General features: G+C 34.3%; 1 protein-coding gene across 1 annotated transcript; it reads right to left on the reverse strand.

Annotated features, from left to right (window-relative positions):
• Positions 1 to 12,895: 12,895 nt before the first annotated feature.
• Positions 12,896 to 14,089, reverse strand: LOC110033511. Its single transcript, XM_020737513.1, has one exon. It carries the CDS (start codon positions 14,087 to 14,089, stop codon positions 12,896 to 12,898), a length of 1,194 nt encoding a protein of 397 aa, XP_020593172.1.
• Between the last annotated feature and the right edge of the window lie 1,078 nt (positions 14,090 to 15,167).

Raw genomic sequence — 15,167 nt, forward strand, 5'->3', positions numbered from 1 at the left:
ACTAACTTGTTGTAAAATGTAAATTGTTGCTAAACAAGATTAACATTAAAGTACAGTAGAAGGAATTAAAATATTATAACAAATAAGTTTAACATGAGTCAAGAACAAGTCAGCCGCTTTTGAATGTTTGGAAAATAATACTTTGTGATTTAATATAAAAATAATTATGATTTTCAAAATAATATTTTAATTTTGTATTATATTATACTAACAATATCTCATACATTTGATAGTTTAACTGATTGAGTACGACACTACAAACAATACATTGTCCTAAGAGATAAGCATACTACTTGACAATGGTCTTGATTATATAGATGAACAAAACTTATGACCTCAGTTTGGTCTGTGAACCTTGTGTATGACCAAGAGGTTCCCTTACCTAATATAAAAAAATTATGCAAGGTTTTTTTTAGCTGAGTTCTTAAAGTTCTCTATAAAGGCAAGCCCCTAGAGTTAATTACATTCAGAATGACCAGAGTCATTAAAGAAAACTTTCAATAAAGATAAAAAATTTTGTAAGATATTTAAATTTTGGGTTTTCAAAGTAGTTTGTAAGGAATAACAAATGAGAAAGGATCAAGTAAGAGCAGATATTTTAAGAATCAAAGGATTGAAGGCTAGAGGATGTCACAGGATAGAGACGAACCTCTGTGATTTCCCAAGTTATCTTACTATTGGGCTGTATATTATAAAGCAAATTCATTTATGCTCAATTTTGCCAATTATTTTTGTTAGGGTTTATACATGCGTAATATTCAACTATGCAAACAGTCTAGAAGATATGAAGAATTGCATCATATCGAACGATGACCTTGGAATCCTAAGTCGACTTAGAACTTATATTGCTCAATGTAGAAAAGCTAAAAAGATTGAGTGAGGGTTTTCATTGCACTAGGCTGACTACCTCAAAATCCTATGGTTTCTTGATTTAACTTTAAGGAAAAGTTTAGATGATGTAGACTTGTTTTGTTGTTGTAGATCATCGCTCTCCATCTGCTACAGCTAGCTCTAATGCTCCTCATTAGTGTAACAACTTCAGTGATTATGTGTATTATGAATTATGATCGGTTTGATTTATGTTTTTGTATTATTTTTCACTATTGCTTGAATTTTTGGGGAATTTTAAATTAAGTTAAGAGACACTGGTCAAGACCCCACAATTTTGTCATCTCGACGTCACTATTTTCTTAGACTAGAGAAAATAGTGAACTCAAAAGGTATTGTTTGTAAATAAGCGGTCAAATTATTTTAGACCAGAGAATTCTCATTAGCAACCGTAGGTTACCTTATCCAAGAGATCCTCGTAAACTCAAAAGGAGTAAGTTAAGTGCGTTCAAGAGGTTTAAAGGTGTATTATTATTTTTAAACGTGTAATTTTTTTTATTTTTTTTTTGCATGTAGAATGAAACATGCAAAAGTAAGAAAATATTGTAAGCTAAAGTAGTAAAAGTGTAATAAATAAATTATGGGTTGCATACCTGGTGCTCCTGCTACAACTACATGGGTTAGTAGTGTGAACTTGGTATAATAAAGTGCAAGAATTTGAAATGAATTGCAAAAAGAATTTGACATAAAAGAAACCCAAAAATATTTTTCCAATAAAAACACAAGAAAGTAAAGCAAAGCCCGATGTCACATATGAAAGGCCGAGACCAAGTGTGAGACATTAGTTGAGGTGGTGGCTCAGAGCTGGGTTGTGTGCTTTTCTATCCAACACGGACAAAAGCCACCAACCTGGCAATCTGATGAAGGGTAACTCCTAATCTTGATCCAAGTGATTAGTCTATGGATCTTAATATGATTTTAAAAAAATTTCTTTTAACTTTTCATGCAAATAAGTTTGCTTAACATTTAAAAGTAATCATATCACGAATAGTATCAACGAGTTAATCGCTCTAGTTAGGTTGGGAGCACCAGCAACCTAAGAGAGTTATGGGAAACTCCTACCGGGGATTGGTGAATAGTATCAACGACCCTATCCCCTATCCCAAATGATCCTTGGGGTAGTAGATAATATTTTCCTATTTGTATCCCTCGTTTAACACACATAAGCGATGTGGTCATTGCCCTCACCACCAAGACCTTTGGCTCCTACCGGGGATTGGTGAATAGTATCAACGACCCTATCCCCTATCCCAAATGATCCTTGGGGTAGTAGATAATATTTCCCTATTTGTATCCCTCGTTCAACACACATAAGCGATGTGGTCATTGCCTTCACCACCAAGACCTTTGACTCAAACTATCTTGATGATCCTTATATGACATCAAATATCCCTAGTTTCTCTTAAGGATTTAAATACCTTTTTTAATCCTTAAACCCTTGAGGAGTGGATTTAAATGCAAGACAATTAGTATAGGGTATTTTATTGGAATTTGGTAAGTTAACGGGTCCCGGAGCATATCTTGGTGGATCTTTATAAGATTTTGTAGATATTTTTTTGAAGGAATTATAATAGGTCCAAATGTCCTTGAAAATGTTTGGAATCATGAATATTGGTTCGAGGCATAGCCCTAAGCCACTTTAGAAGTTTCCAAATCATTCAAGGTTCACTTAAACTTATTATGTTGTTGAATTAATCAAACCTAGTTACGTTAAGAGTTTGTTGTAGTGTGTTAACTTGTACTTGGTGAACTTTGAGGTTTAACTTAACCCATGTGTAGGAGTAACCATTCGTTCATTGTTATGTTGATGAATTATAAGAGTAAGAACCCTTAGGGCAAACCTTGTTATTAAGGACCCTTTTATCTTCTTTTATATTGATCCTGAGCTTGTAGTCTTTTAGAATGTTCATGATTACTGATGTTCCTTTTCTAAACATCATTAAATAACTTTAAATCAACCCAGTTCACTACTGAGCTCTTAAAGTTTAAGGGTTATAGTTGTAATTTTATAAAAGTTTTATTATGTTATGTTTAATCTTCGTTGAGTGGTTACCATTGATTGGGGGTTTAAGTTAGTGAATTATTATCTTCCTGACTCATCCCCCTCACATCTGGATCATCAAGGACTTGAATGTCTCCCAATCCAAAATAATTTGATTAATTACACTTTTATCTTTTATAAAAAGTGAAGTGTATTAGTTGCTACCTTTTAACCCTTTATTTTTAATCACTTTAGAGAGTTAATTGTCTAAATTATTACCCATTTACCCTCTAGTTTAACCCAAAAATTAATTTGAAGTTCAAATTTCCATAATTATCATTTTAACCCTAAGGTTCTTTACTTCATAATTTTTTCAATTTAACTCAAATGATTTTGAAACTGTGTTACTACCCAACCTTAGAATAATTGTAAGAGGTTCACTTAGATAAAAGGACAATAAGAAATAATATTTTTGAAATTTTGAATTATATTTTAATTTTTGTGATTTTTATTTTATTTTAGTGATTAAATAATTAGAAAAAATATATATTTTTTTTAAAATTAACTGTTATATTTTTCATAAATCTTTCTAACCTCAAAGAACTCAAAAAAACACTATTTGGCGTTTTTAAAAATTTATTTTATTTTTCATAATTATTTTATTCAAAAATAAGCAAAAATTCATTTAAATAATTAAAATACATTTTTACATCTTTAAGAATTTATGAAAATATTTTTAAGTTGTTTTTCATAATTTGTAAGTTGTGATATTTTGAGGTACATTTATATTTTCGTGACTTTTAATTATTTTGAATTATTCTTAAATTGAAAAATAGATAAAAAATGAACCTTTTTATTTTTACTTTAATTTTATTTGTCTTAATTTGCTCCGGTCTTAAGGAATCGCCCAAACCAATATTTATATTTTCCTGTCTTTTATTTTATTTTATATAAATATTTTAAGTAAAAAATTCAATTTACTCAAAAATACATTTTTATTTCAAAAATAACGTTTCTAGCTTTCAAAGTTTTACAGGGAATTTACAAGATAATTTTCTTCATTTTGGAATGTTTTGATGATTTTTTTAATAATAGTTTTCCAAATTTTTAAATTTTTTTTTTGTTTTAAATAGAAAAATATATTTTAAACCTTTTAAATTATTTATTTATTTTTCCTAAGGTCCTCTAATCACAATGAACCTACCAAACCTAAAATTGTATTTTTTTTTTAATTTTATTTTATTATATTTATATTTTTAAGTAAATAATATCAAGAGTTCTAGCAAAATAGGGTTCTTGATCATAGGAATGCCCTTTGACCCTAAAAAAATTAGAGGAGGTCCCTATTGTCATCACGAACAAGCAGTGAAAATTTCAATTAAGTTGGATAGTTATAAAATTAATTAGAATTAATTTTTTCTATGGAGTTTATAATTAAATAAAAATAAATATTTAATAAATATTTTTTATTTTTAGTTTAATAAATTCTCTTCAATTCTTTGAGCATAAAGGTTTTTTTTCTTTATTTGAATGATTTTTTTACACCAAGATATGATTTTTTGAAGTTTTTAAATTAATTTAAATAAAAAATACCTTAAACTCCTACTTATCCACATTGGCACCGCATCATTCCTCGATAGCACCAAACTCCTACGTGGCACGCTCTGATTCACTACACATTCCATGTCGGCTGCCACATGGCCTCCGGTTCGTGTTTCCTTCGCTCATTCGACACGATCCCAACTGTTCTTTCAATAAATGTGGAAACGGACGGTATCTTTTCATCATTCCTAACCGACCTATCTCGAGAGACATTCATGTTCTAGCCCAAAGATCTTGCTCAATACTTAACCAAATCAAGTGTTGTCTGTTCCTACACCTTCATCTAAGTGAGAAGAACACATCTATATGGCTAGATACAAATGAAATGTAAATATTTTTTGCAAAGTTTCAAACCGAGGACAAAATTAAGGATTTTGATCCATACCTTTGCCCAAGAGGTGAGGCCTTAATTGGGTTTTTTCTTGAGCTTCATCTTTTTCTTGCAAACCTCCTCTAGTCATTAATTTGAGCTATCATTGGGTCTAAGTATGACTTTGATCAAGAGATGGCTCGGGCTTGGCTTAGGACTAGGTTAAAGTGCTCAAGAAGAGCTGATTTTTATGGGGGTGTCTCCTTAAGCTCTGGTGAAGCTTAAGGATGGCTCAATTTGGGATATTGATGGACTTTATGGTATGACAGTGAAATTCTCTAGATTTTTAGCTCAAAATTATGCCTGAGCAGTGGGAATGAAGGGCTAAAAATGATTGGAATTAGATTAGGGACACTAAAATTAGGGTTTGGAACGATTTTGGCAGAGTTTCACCAAGGTTTGCACACTTCTCCTCTTTTGGTTGTGGGGTGGTAGAGTTTTTCTATAGGAGAAAGGAGGGCTCAATTGGGTAGGACAGTGTGTGCAAATGTTTGCTTAGGTGGAGAAAAAAAGAGGGCAAGCGACCAATTGGATTAAGCCAGCTTGGATGAGCCCAATCAGGTGTTTTCCCCAAGGTGGTCCACTCAACCACGGAGTTTTCTGATAGCTAGGTGTGGCTAGACAGCCAGTAAAAGTCACATCCACATTGTGGGAGGTTAGAATTGGGGAGATGTGAAGTTAATTAATTCCAAGCATGGGTAATTGCAGTTTAGCCAAACTAGGGAGTTAGTTTGGGTTATTTTGGGTTAACCTTGGGTTCAATCCCATGGAAATGGATTGGGGTAAAATCCTAGGTGGTTGGATTTGTTGGATCAACTTTAAGGGACTTGGGTGATTGATTTGGCATAGGGAATATGAGTTTGATGGTGTTAGGATTTTTGTTATGCAACTTTGTGGAAGGTAAAAGGAGGTCCTCTTTTTGCCAAAAAATTGTTGTTTATCACCTTCATGATGCTCATGGATGGTTTCATGAGTGTTTTCAAGACATGCATGAGGCCATGGGTAATTTTCATGAAAGAGAAATTTGGGCATTTTGAAAATTTGATGAGGGAGGGACATGGAACAAAAAGTGGATGGTTTCATACATGAGTGCATGATGCATGGCCATGATGTTTAAATTTTATTTTTAGATTGATGAACTGGAAATTTGTCATGATGGACTTAATTGAATTTGAAATTGAACTTCATTTGTGGGCATTATAAATTTTGTCATGAGGGGATTAATTTGGGCTTTTAGGATAGGTTAAGGAAAAATGATTTTGGGCTTGATGGGCTTTGTAATTGTCATGCAAAATTGAATTTGGGTTTAATATGTTTGAATTGGTGTGTAGGCCAAATTTGGCAGATGTTTGGACTTGGTGGAATTTATGTATGGATTTGGACATCTGGCTAAAAGTTAGGAGTTTTGGGTTTGGAATTCAAATTTGGGTTTAATCTGGTGTTTCGTGAAATTAAATTTTAATTTGGTTTGGGAATTTGGAGGGCTTGAATTTTTGATTAAATTGGGTTTTTTTTGGGAATCTAGGAAAATTTGATAACTTTGGAGAAATTTGATAAGGTGATCATGCATATCATGACTAGACATTTTGAGATCACAAGAAAATAAATGAGAACACATTCTTGATTCTCTTTATGTTGGTCTTAGCCATCCTAAATGACATTTAGAGGCTTGTGACCACCTATGTGAGTTCCCAAAGAGTTAAGGAGGAAGGGCTAGTGTATGTGATTTTAGTGTTTTGGGGTATGTGGGGAATTTAATGGGTTTGAGTGTGTGTCAGTGCATGTGAGACCAAAATTAAGCCACCTATGGTTTTCCTAAGGACTGATTGAGCCTATAGGAACTCACTCTTGAGTCTTCACATGTTGGTCTTAGCCATTCTAAAGGACATTCGGGGGCTTGTGGCCACTCAGGTGGGACCTCACAAGAGGAGTCAATAATTGTTTATAATTTTTATGTGGAATGTGGATTCTCATACTATTCGTCTAAGATAATCCATAGGAAAGTCCTAAGGCTGGATCCTAGTTTCCTAAATAGAAGAATTTGACCACATAAAAAATGAGGTCAACAAAGAAATAATAACTAGTCTAAAAATGCAACCATACCACATTAACATAGAATAATATGTCCAACATATCAGAAAAATAAAAAAGAAAATACTACAACACTGTAGCAAGGAAAATAAGGAAATCAACATATCCACATCACAATAAAAAATTATGTTCTTCATCCTCATCGTCTTCACCATCATCGTCAGCTTCCTTCTCTGAATCATCCTCCATCAGCTTGCTTTGTTCATATAACTGGTAAAGAGGACAAACTGTAAACTCTACTGATTTGTTACCCCAATCCACAAACTCTATCTATACAATTCCGCTTTGGTTGCTTGAAAGCAGGCTTTGTGATCATATTGGCATTTATTCTACTAATTAATATGCGTAAGATAGTTCACACGGTCATAAACTTTGGTCAGAGTTTTGGTGATATCATTCTCTATGATCTTCAAGCGCTCTCATAAGAGCCATGTTAATTAGAGGTAAAGATTGAGAATACAAATTAGATGGTCAAAAAGATAAAGGAGCCAATAAAGAACTCAGTCTGCACCCAAAAACAACATGTTTATCATATAAACTTGCATTAGGTTTGCTAATGGGCTTTAGTTGATGAAGTAACTCCTCTCATCCCTCAAAACTAACACTAAAAAGTTGACAAAGGGCAAAAATAGTAGAGGGATGTCCTCGCCCTAAAGTTGATCCGCTCTTTGTATCATTGGTAATAAAATGGTAAATAAGAGAGCCATTGTATATAGTTTTCATAGTCTGCATGTATTAGTGGAGAGAAACTCTGTCACACATCACCTCACTCATATTGAAAGAAGGAAGGAGCTTGGAAGAAATAAAGTAATTCAAAATTGGAAGGTGCATTGAGTTTGGATGAACGAAAATTTACCTTAAGGTCGTTTCTCACATTCCTCACTCCTTCCCTATTATTTTAAAAACTGATAATCTCATCAAGATTAGTATCAGCAAGATTAAAGCTAGAGTAGAAACTCTTTGGAATATTTCCCGATATGGGAGATAGCCACTCACCTATCTCTTTTAAAAACTGATAATCTCATCAAGATTAGTATCAACAAGATTAAACCTAGAGTAGAAACTCTTTGGAATATTTCCTGATATGGGAGATAGCCACTCACCTATCTTTCACAAATACAAAATCAGTAGAGGCTTCAGGGAGGTTAGTGTAGAACTACCTATCTACAGAAATAAAAGCTACAACTGTAGTGTAGTACAAAGTCTCCCAAAGACGAGATACAATAAAAATTTCTACAGCACCTCTAGAGCTAATGCAATCCAACTCTGCTATTAACTTCTTTGATACCAAAAATTCGTTATATTGCTCTTGAGATTTGGAGCTAACAAATTTCTTCCTATTAAAAGAATATTTTTATTTAATCCCATTGGTATTAGGTGCCACAGGATAAGTACGATAAGCAATTTATGTTGAGATGAGTTAAAAAATGTGATGAAGTTACACTCAATATGCAAATTATGAGCTAAATCAACTCACTCCCAAGTACTTCCTCTCTTCTTCATGGTTTCCCCAAAAATCTGAAAGTTTCCCTCATGAACAAGGAATTGCAAGGTGAAGTGGTCAAATTTTACCAAAGAGAGATAATTTTCACGCTCTAATGCATCTAGAATGAGCATAAATGCAAGAGATATGGATTCCCTAAGTATCACCCTCCAATCTCTAGAGAATAGTTGACGAGAAGCTCGTGAAAAAATAACCTAAACTGGAGCTGTTCAGGCTATATTTTTGTTGAGGTAAGAGTGACACCTAAGCATTGTGATAGTGGTGCCAAGGTGCTTGGGTGCAATGCCTCGGCACTGGTTTAATAGCACCTAGGTGCTAGTACACTTCTTAACAATTTGGTGCCAGGGGTATTGGGGCCTATGTGCATGACCAAAATTTGGTCTTAGTCATTTAAATTGTATGTTTTGATCCTCACCAAGTTCTTAATCAAAAAAAAAAAACTTAAACACTAAAGATAAATGAGGTTAATTTATCATCCTTATCACATCTCCCTTATCTACGTCCTCATTTCCACCAAAATTCTTATGCATTTACCTATAAAATGCTTAAAATTTTTTTTTCTGTAAGTTTAATCCTTTGGACAAGATTGTTCTAATTATATTGGATTATGTTTTTTTAACCTCAGATATATCCTTGTCCTATAAAGTATACACTACAAATAGTTCAAGTGAAAGGTACTCCACAAGTTCCCCAAATGGCTAGACTATTGAATCACCTAAATAGAAGAACCATGTAAATAATAGGAGATAAAGAATTGAGATGGACCTTTCCTATGTCCAAGCTCAATATGTCTCTAGTAAATATTTAGTTTCATTAGGATCTAAGATGTAAATGGTTTGGTTGATCTTAATACTCCCAGAAAACATATACAAGTCCAATCAAAATGAGAAAAGTAAGGAATCACCTCCCTCATATCATATTAAAAAAAAAGCAAACCAATCACAACCATCAACATAAACACTACAAATGAAAACAACAAAAATAGTAAACACAACACACTAAAAAATAAACAAACTTGGGCTGTCTCCCAAAATACATTTGGTTTAATGTTATCAGCTCGATGAATCTAGAATTTACTGAGGTTGACCAAAAATTAAAACCTCATTAACTATAGTTCTTTCAACACCAAGATAAGGTTTAAGCCTTTGTCCATTCACTTTGAATATTCTACCACTCTTAGGATTATTAGTATCAATAGCACCAAAAGGATACACTTTAATAACATTAAATGGCTCCAACCACCTAAACTTTAGTTTTCCAAGAAAATTAGTTCAATCATGTATTGTAAAATATGACCTCCTATCTAGCCTTAATATATTTTGTAAGAATCTCTCGATCATGCAAATTTTTTATTTTCTCTTTATAAATTTTGGCATTTTTATAAGATTCTTGTCTAATTTCCTCAACTTCATTTAACTACAGTAATCTTTTTTCACTAACTTCTTCCATTTTGTAATTAAACTCCTTAAACACCCAATAACCTTTATGCTCTAAATCTACTTGTAAGTAATAAGCTTTGCCAAATATTAACCTATGTGGAAACATTCTTATAGAAGTTTTTTAAGCTATCCTATAGGCCTACAATGCTTCATCTAATTTGATAAACTAATCCTTCCTAGTATTTTGGCTGTTTTTTCTAAAATCCTTTTGAGTTTCTTATTCAATACTCTGCTAAACCACTCATTTGAGGATGATAAGTTGTGTCTATCTTGTTCTTAATTTCATATTTAAAAAATAATGTATCTATTTTTCTATTTCTAAAGGGGCTTCTCCCATCACTAATGATCAATCTTGGTATATCAAATCTACTAAAGATATACTTTTTTAAGAGTTTAGCTTCACTTTGAGCATCACAGTTTGGAAGAGCTACTGCTTCAATTAATTTTGAGACATAATCTACAACTTTGAGAATATCTAAATTTTCTAAGGATACTATGAAGGGACACATAAAATATAAACCTCAAACATTAAAAATCTCAATCTCCAACACTTTTCCTTATAATTTGAATCTCAAAGTTTTAGATTGTTGTATCGAGGGACACTAAAATAAACATAATTTGCATTATATTCTTGATGGTTAATAGATCAGTAGCATGTGAACATTCCACTTGATCCCTCCAAGTGGTACAAACTTATTATTAAGAAGAACTCTTCCCAAATAGTGTGTACTTATATTTATTGTCTTTGTAATGAGAGACAACAATTACATTGGGGGAGACATCTCTGGGGGAAGTTCCTTTTCCCATCCTTGTTCTTCTTCTTTTGGGACTATTTTCCAGCCCCTTTCCCACTGATGACATCTTAAAACTCAAAGGCATGAGAGGCCCATCTTGTTGTGGACTTTGTAAACAAGTGGAAGAATCAATTTAACACCACTTCTTCAACTGCCCCTTTGTCCAGCAGGTTTGGAGCTATGTGTTGAATAAAAGAAACATCCAGACCATAAATCCCTCATGGAGGAACTTCTAGAATTGTTGGAATGATCAGCAGCATGTCAATCTCTCCACCATTCCTTGTGTGGTTGCTTAGTTTGTATGGATGGCAACAAGAATGTAAAGTGGTGGGGATCAACTGTCGAATGCATATGAAAATGATTGTCCAACTAAAAAATTTTCCATACATTATACTACCTAAAGAGAAGAAGCTGCCTCTTAAAATTTCTAAGTTACTTCTTTATTGGCTTAAACCAGAGAAAGATTAAATTAAGGTTAACACTGATGGTAGCTACCTCAACTTTGATGCTGCCATTTATGGAGTCTTCAGAGATTGGTAAGGCAATTTTCTTTTATCTTTCCATTCTCCAATTGTGGCCTTACATGCTTTGGATGCTGAAGATTTAGTTTCTTACTGGGCCTTCTATATTGCAATCATGGGTAATTTCTAGAAGTTGATCATTGAAACACTCTCAATTATTAGTTAACATTCTCAAACACAAGCTGAATTGTCCTTGGCACCTTTTATTGTGGGTTTAAAGAATCAAACAAATGTCCAAACTACTAAACACAAGATACTAGTTCATATACTGAGAGGGAAATCGACCAGCAAATTGGCTACCAAAAGTAGGACTCCTTTCTAAAGTTACTGTATTTAGAAAAGATTTATCTCCCCCCCTTTTTTTTTGTTAGATGGGGATCTTTCAATGGGATCATTTCCACTCATGTTGGCATAGCTGAAACAAACAAAAGTATATTCCATTCCTTTTTTGGTTGCATGGTTCATTTAGTTGTCCAGGAATCATGCAAAATTTGAGGGCAATCTTCCATCTGTGGCTCAGGTGGTGAGAAAATGTGTCATCTTCCTCCAAAAATTGATCCAACACAAGAGACTTCCTAATATTTGTATAAATAATCCCCCTAGAAAAATTAGCTCATACTTGGATTTGGAAAGTGTATTGGAAGCCCCCAAAACCTTCCACTATCAAAGTTAATACTGATGGGAGTTCTTCTGAGCTTGGTGCTGGTGTGGGAGGGGTTTTTAGAAACCACAGTGGGAAGTTTCGATGCCCCTGTTATTGCCTCTGGTGCATTGGAAATTGAACTTATTTTTGTTTAGTAGGCTATGAAATTTGTTGTGAGGATTAATTGGTCTCATTTGTGGATTGAAGTGGATTCTACTGTGTTGATTAACTTGTTGGAGTTTGAGGAGTAGTCCCCTTGGCATCATTCTCAATGGCTTCAGAAGATCAAAACATTATGTTCACAACTCAATGCTCATTTCACTTTCAATTATAGGGAAGGAAACAAACCTGCTAACTGGCTTGCTAGATATGGTCATAGCACTAGTTCTATCTCTTTATCCTCTTCCTCCCCCCTCCTCTCACTTTATTTCTTTCTTAGGACCATCTTGATGCTCCTCATTTCAGAATTGTTAGCTAACTTTTATTAATAGAAAGTGTATATATATATATATATATATATTTTTGGGAAGGAGCATTATTTGGCTCCTTACATGTTAAACCACAAAATTCAAATACAAACTTAGGAAGAGTCTCCTATCTAAAAATCCAAAAAAATAACAACAAAAAAAAGAAATACACTAAACTCACTCATAAGGGTGACCCATTCACTTACAACTTCTTCTCAAGCACACGGAGAAAATAGTGTTTGTGTGTGTGTGTGTGTGTATATATATATATATATAATATCAATATAATTCCAAAAAAACCCCAGCAGGCTGACAACAATAGAAAATAGGAGATCAGCAAGTGTATTGGAGTGACAGGAGTCCAAAGAGCAATGAGGAAGATCCAGGCATTAGGTCTGCAATCTGAGATAAGGTATATGAAGTTTATCCCCTTGTAATAAAAGTTGAAGGGGGAGTGGAGGGGAAGTGGAGACCTCAGCATGAATTGAATTAGAACCCTCCAAAGCCAGAAAATTTGCAGGCTTGTTGGCTTCCCTATAACAAAGGAGATTTGTAGCTTAATTTTAATGATAAGCTTCTTTATCTTATGCATCCACTAGATGATGTGCCAAGGGGGGAGGGTGTTTTCAGTGATCAGATCCACCAGTAGGTAAGAGTCCACTTCAGCATTAATCTTATTCCACTGAATTTCCATGGAAAAATTGAGTGCCCAGTAAAGAGCAGTAGCTTCAGTGTCCAGGGCATCAGCAGCAATGTAGGGGGCCTTGAAATATAGCAAGACTTTACTAGTGTGGTCTCTAAATATCCCTCCAATACCAGCTTTCCTGTTGGTGAAACTTCCATCAGTGTTTATTTTGATGAAAGGATAAGGGGGCTTCTCCCATCTAACCTTTATAACTTTAAGCTGTTTCAATTCTATATTAGGCAGGTTCTTCAAAATCTTATGGAACTTCTTCCAGCTAATCAACTTTTGAAGGTAGGCCTGACAGTTAGACCCCACAGAGTTTGGGTTAGTCCCAATGTCCTCATACTTTACGTTGTTCCTAGCATTCCACAAAAACCAGGCAACACTGAAGGGAAGAGACATAAGGTTAATTTCCTGCCAGTCTTTTAAATTTTCTTTGATGTTTCCCCGGCCAACATTGATCAGGTTGAGGTTAAATTTAGAGGTCAAATGTTTCCAAACATCTCTAGAAAATCTGCAACTGAAGAAAAGATGGTCACTAAATTCTTGATTGTTTTTGCAAAGGTGACATCTTGAGATGACTTTCAAACCTTTCAGTTTTAGAATGTCATCAGTTGGAATCAAATCATTTAGCACTCTCCAAGAAAAGAACAACATTGAAGGAGTTAAGAACTTTTTGCAAGTAAAAATATTACACTGGCAGTTATCCCCTCTAAAAATACTATTCTGGATGTCCTTAGAAAGGCTAGAGCTGGTCCTCTTAATGAGATGGATCTGGTCTTTTTTATTTCTATCAAAGTGAATTTTAGAAATTCTTTCAGCAGAAGATTCCTTCAGGATGGTATTCAAAGCATCCTCAGACCACTCATTTCCACTCCAACAGTCCTTAACAAGTAGATCTTCCTCTTTATCCTGTTGCAGTGGTTCCAAGTGATCAGTAGGGCACCATTTGTCCTTCCAGAAGTTTATTTCTCCATGAACTAGCTCCCAAATAAGAAACTTTTCAATGTCTTCTCTTCCCCTGCGCATCTGGATACAGGTCCTGGAGTCTCCAACTTTCTTAGTTACTTCACCAGGATGATCATATTTGCAATATTTGGCCATCATTTATTCTGCCCAAAGACTATCATTTTGTCTAAATCTGATCCAAAGTTTACATATACAGATTTGTTGCATTTGGTGAAGTCCTTTAAAATCCAAACCACCAGCTTCATAAGGTTTAGCCACTCTTTTTCAACTAGCCCAGATCATTCGTTTCCTATTGCCAGCCAAGAAGAACCTGTTAAACATTCTTTCCAGCATCAAGGTGGTGCTTCTTTTCATGTTTGCCACTTGAAGGGTGTAGAGAGGGATGGCACTGAGAATACTCTTAAGAAGGGTGATCCTTCCACCATTAGATAGGTAAGAATTGGAGCACCCCTGAAGGGTAGATTTAATTTTATCAATGACCTCATCAAATTGGGTCTTTTTGGTTCTGCCTCTAACTAGTTGAGTGCCTAGATATTTAAATGGCATGCTCATAGTTGAGAAACCAGTGAACTCAGTCAATCACTATCTGATTAAAACTGGAACTCTCTAAACTCTGATTAAAACTGGAACTCTCTTGCTGGTTAGGATCTGACATTTATCTTTATTATCTTTGAGACCAGACACCTTTTGAAACTTATTCAAGCATTTATCAAGGTATCTAGTAGCAGCCTCTATTTCCCTAGTGAAAATGAGGATATCATCAACATAAAAAAGATGACTAATGTCCATCTTAGCTTTATTGTGATAAGCATTGAAGCATGTCTTATTCTCTTGACTATCAATGAGTCTTGAGAAGTAATCCAACACCAGGATGAAAATAGTAGGGGAAAGAGGATCTCCTTGCTTAAGACCTCTAGTAGCTTTAAAGAACCCATGGACTTTTCCATTTATGAAGACAGAATTGGCATTGGCCTCAAGCCATTCTTTTATGGTCTGGCAGAACTCCCTAGAGAACCCTCTTGCCTCCAAGCATTCCTTAATAAAATCCCAATTTACCATATCATAAGCCTTCTTCAGATCAAGCTTGTAGATCACATTGCCACCTCTGCAAGGTTTCTCCAAGTCTTGTAAGAGCTCTTGATCAAGTAAATTTGGTCCCCTATACTTATCCCTTTCACAAAAGCAGCTTGGTTAATACTTATCAACTTGGGTA

Source organism: Phalaenopsis equestris, unplaced genomic scaffold (genome assembly GCF_001263595.1).
Source record: "Phalaenopsis equestris unplaced genomic scaffold, ASM126359v1 Scaffold001205, whole genome shotgun sequence".
Classification (NCBI taxonomy): domain Eukaryota; kingdom Viridiplantae; phylum Streptophyta; class Magnoliopsida; order Asparagales; family Orchidaceae; genus Phalaenopsis; species Phalaenopsis equestris.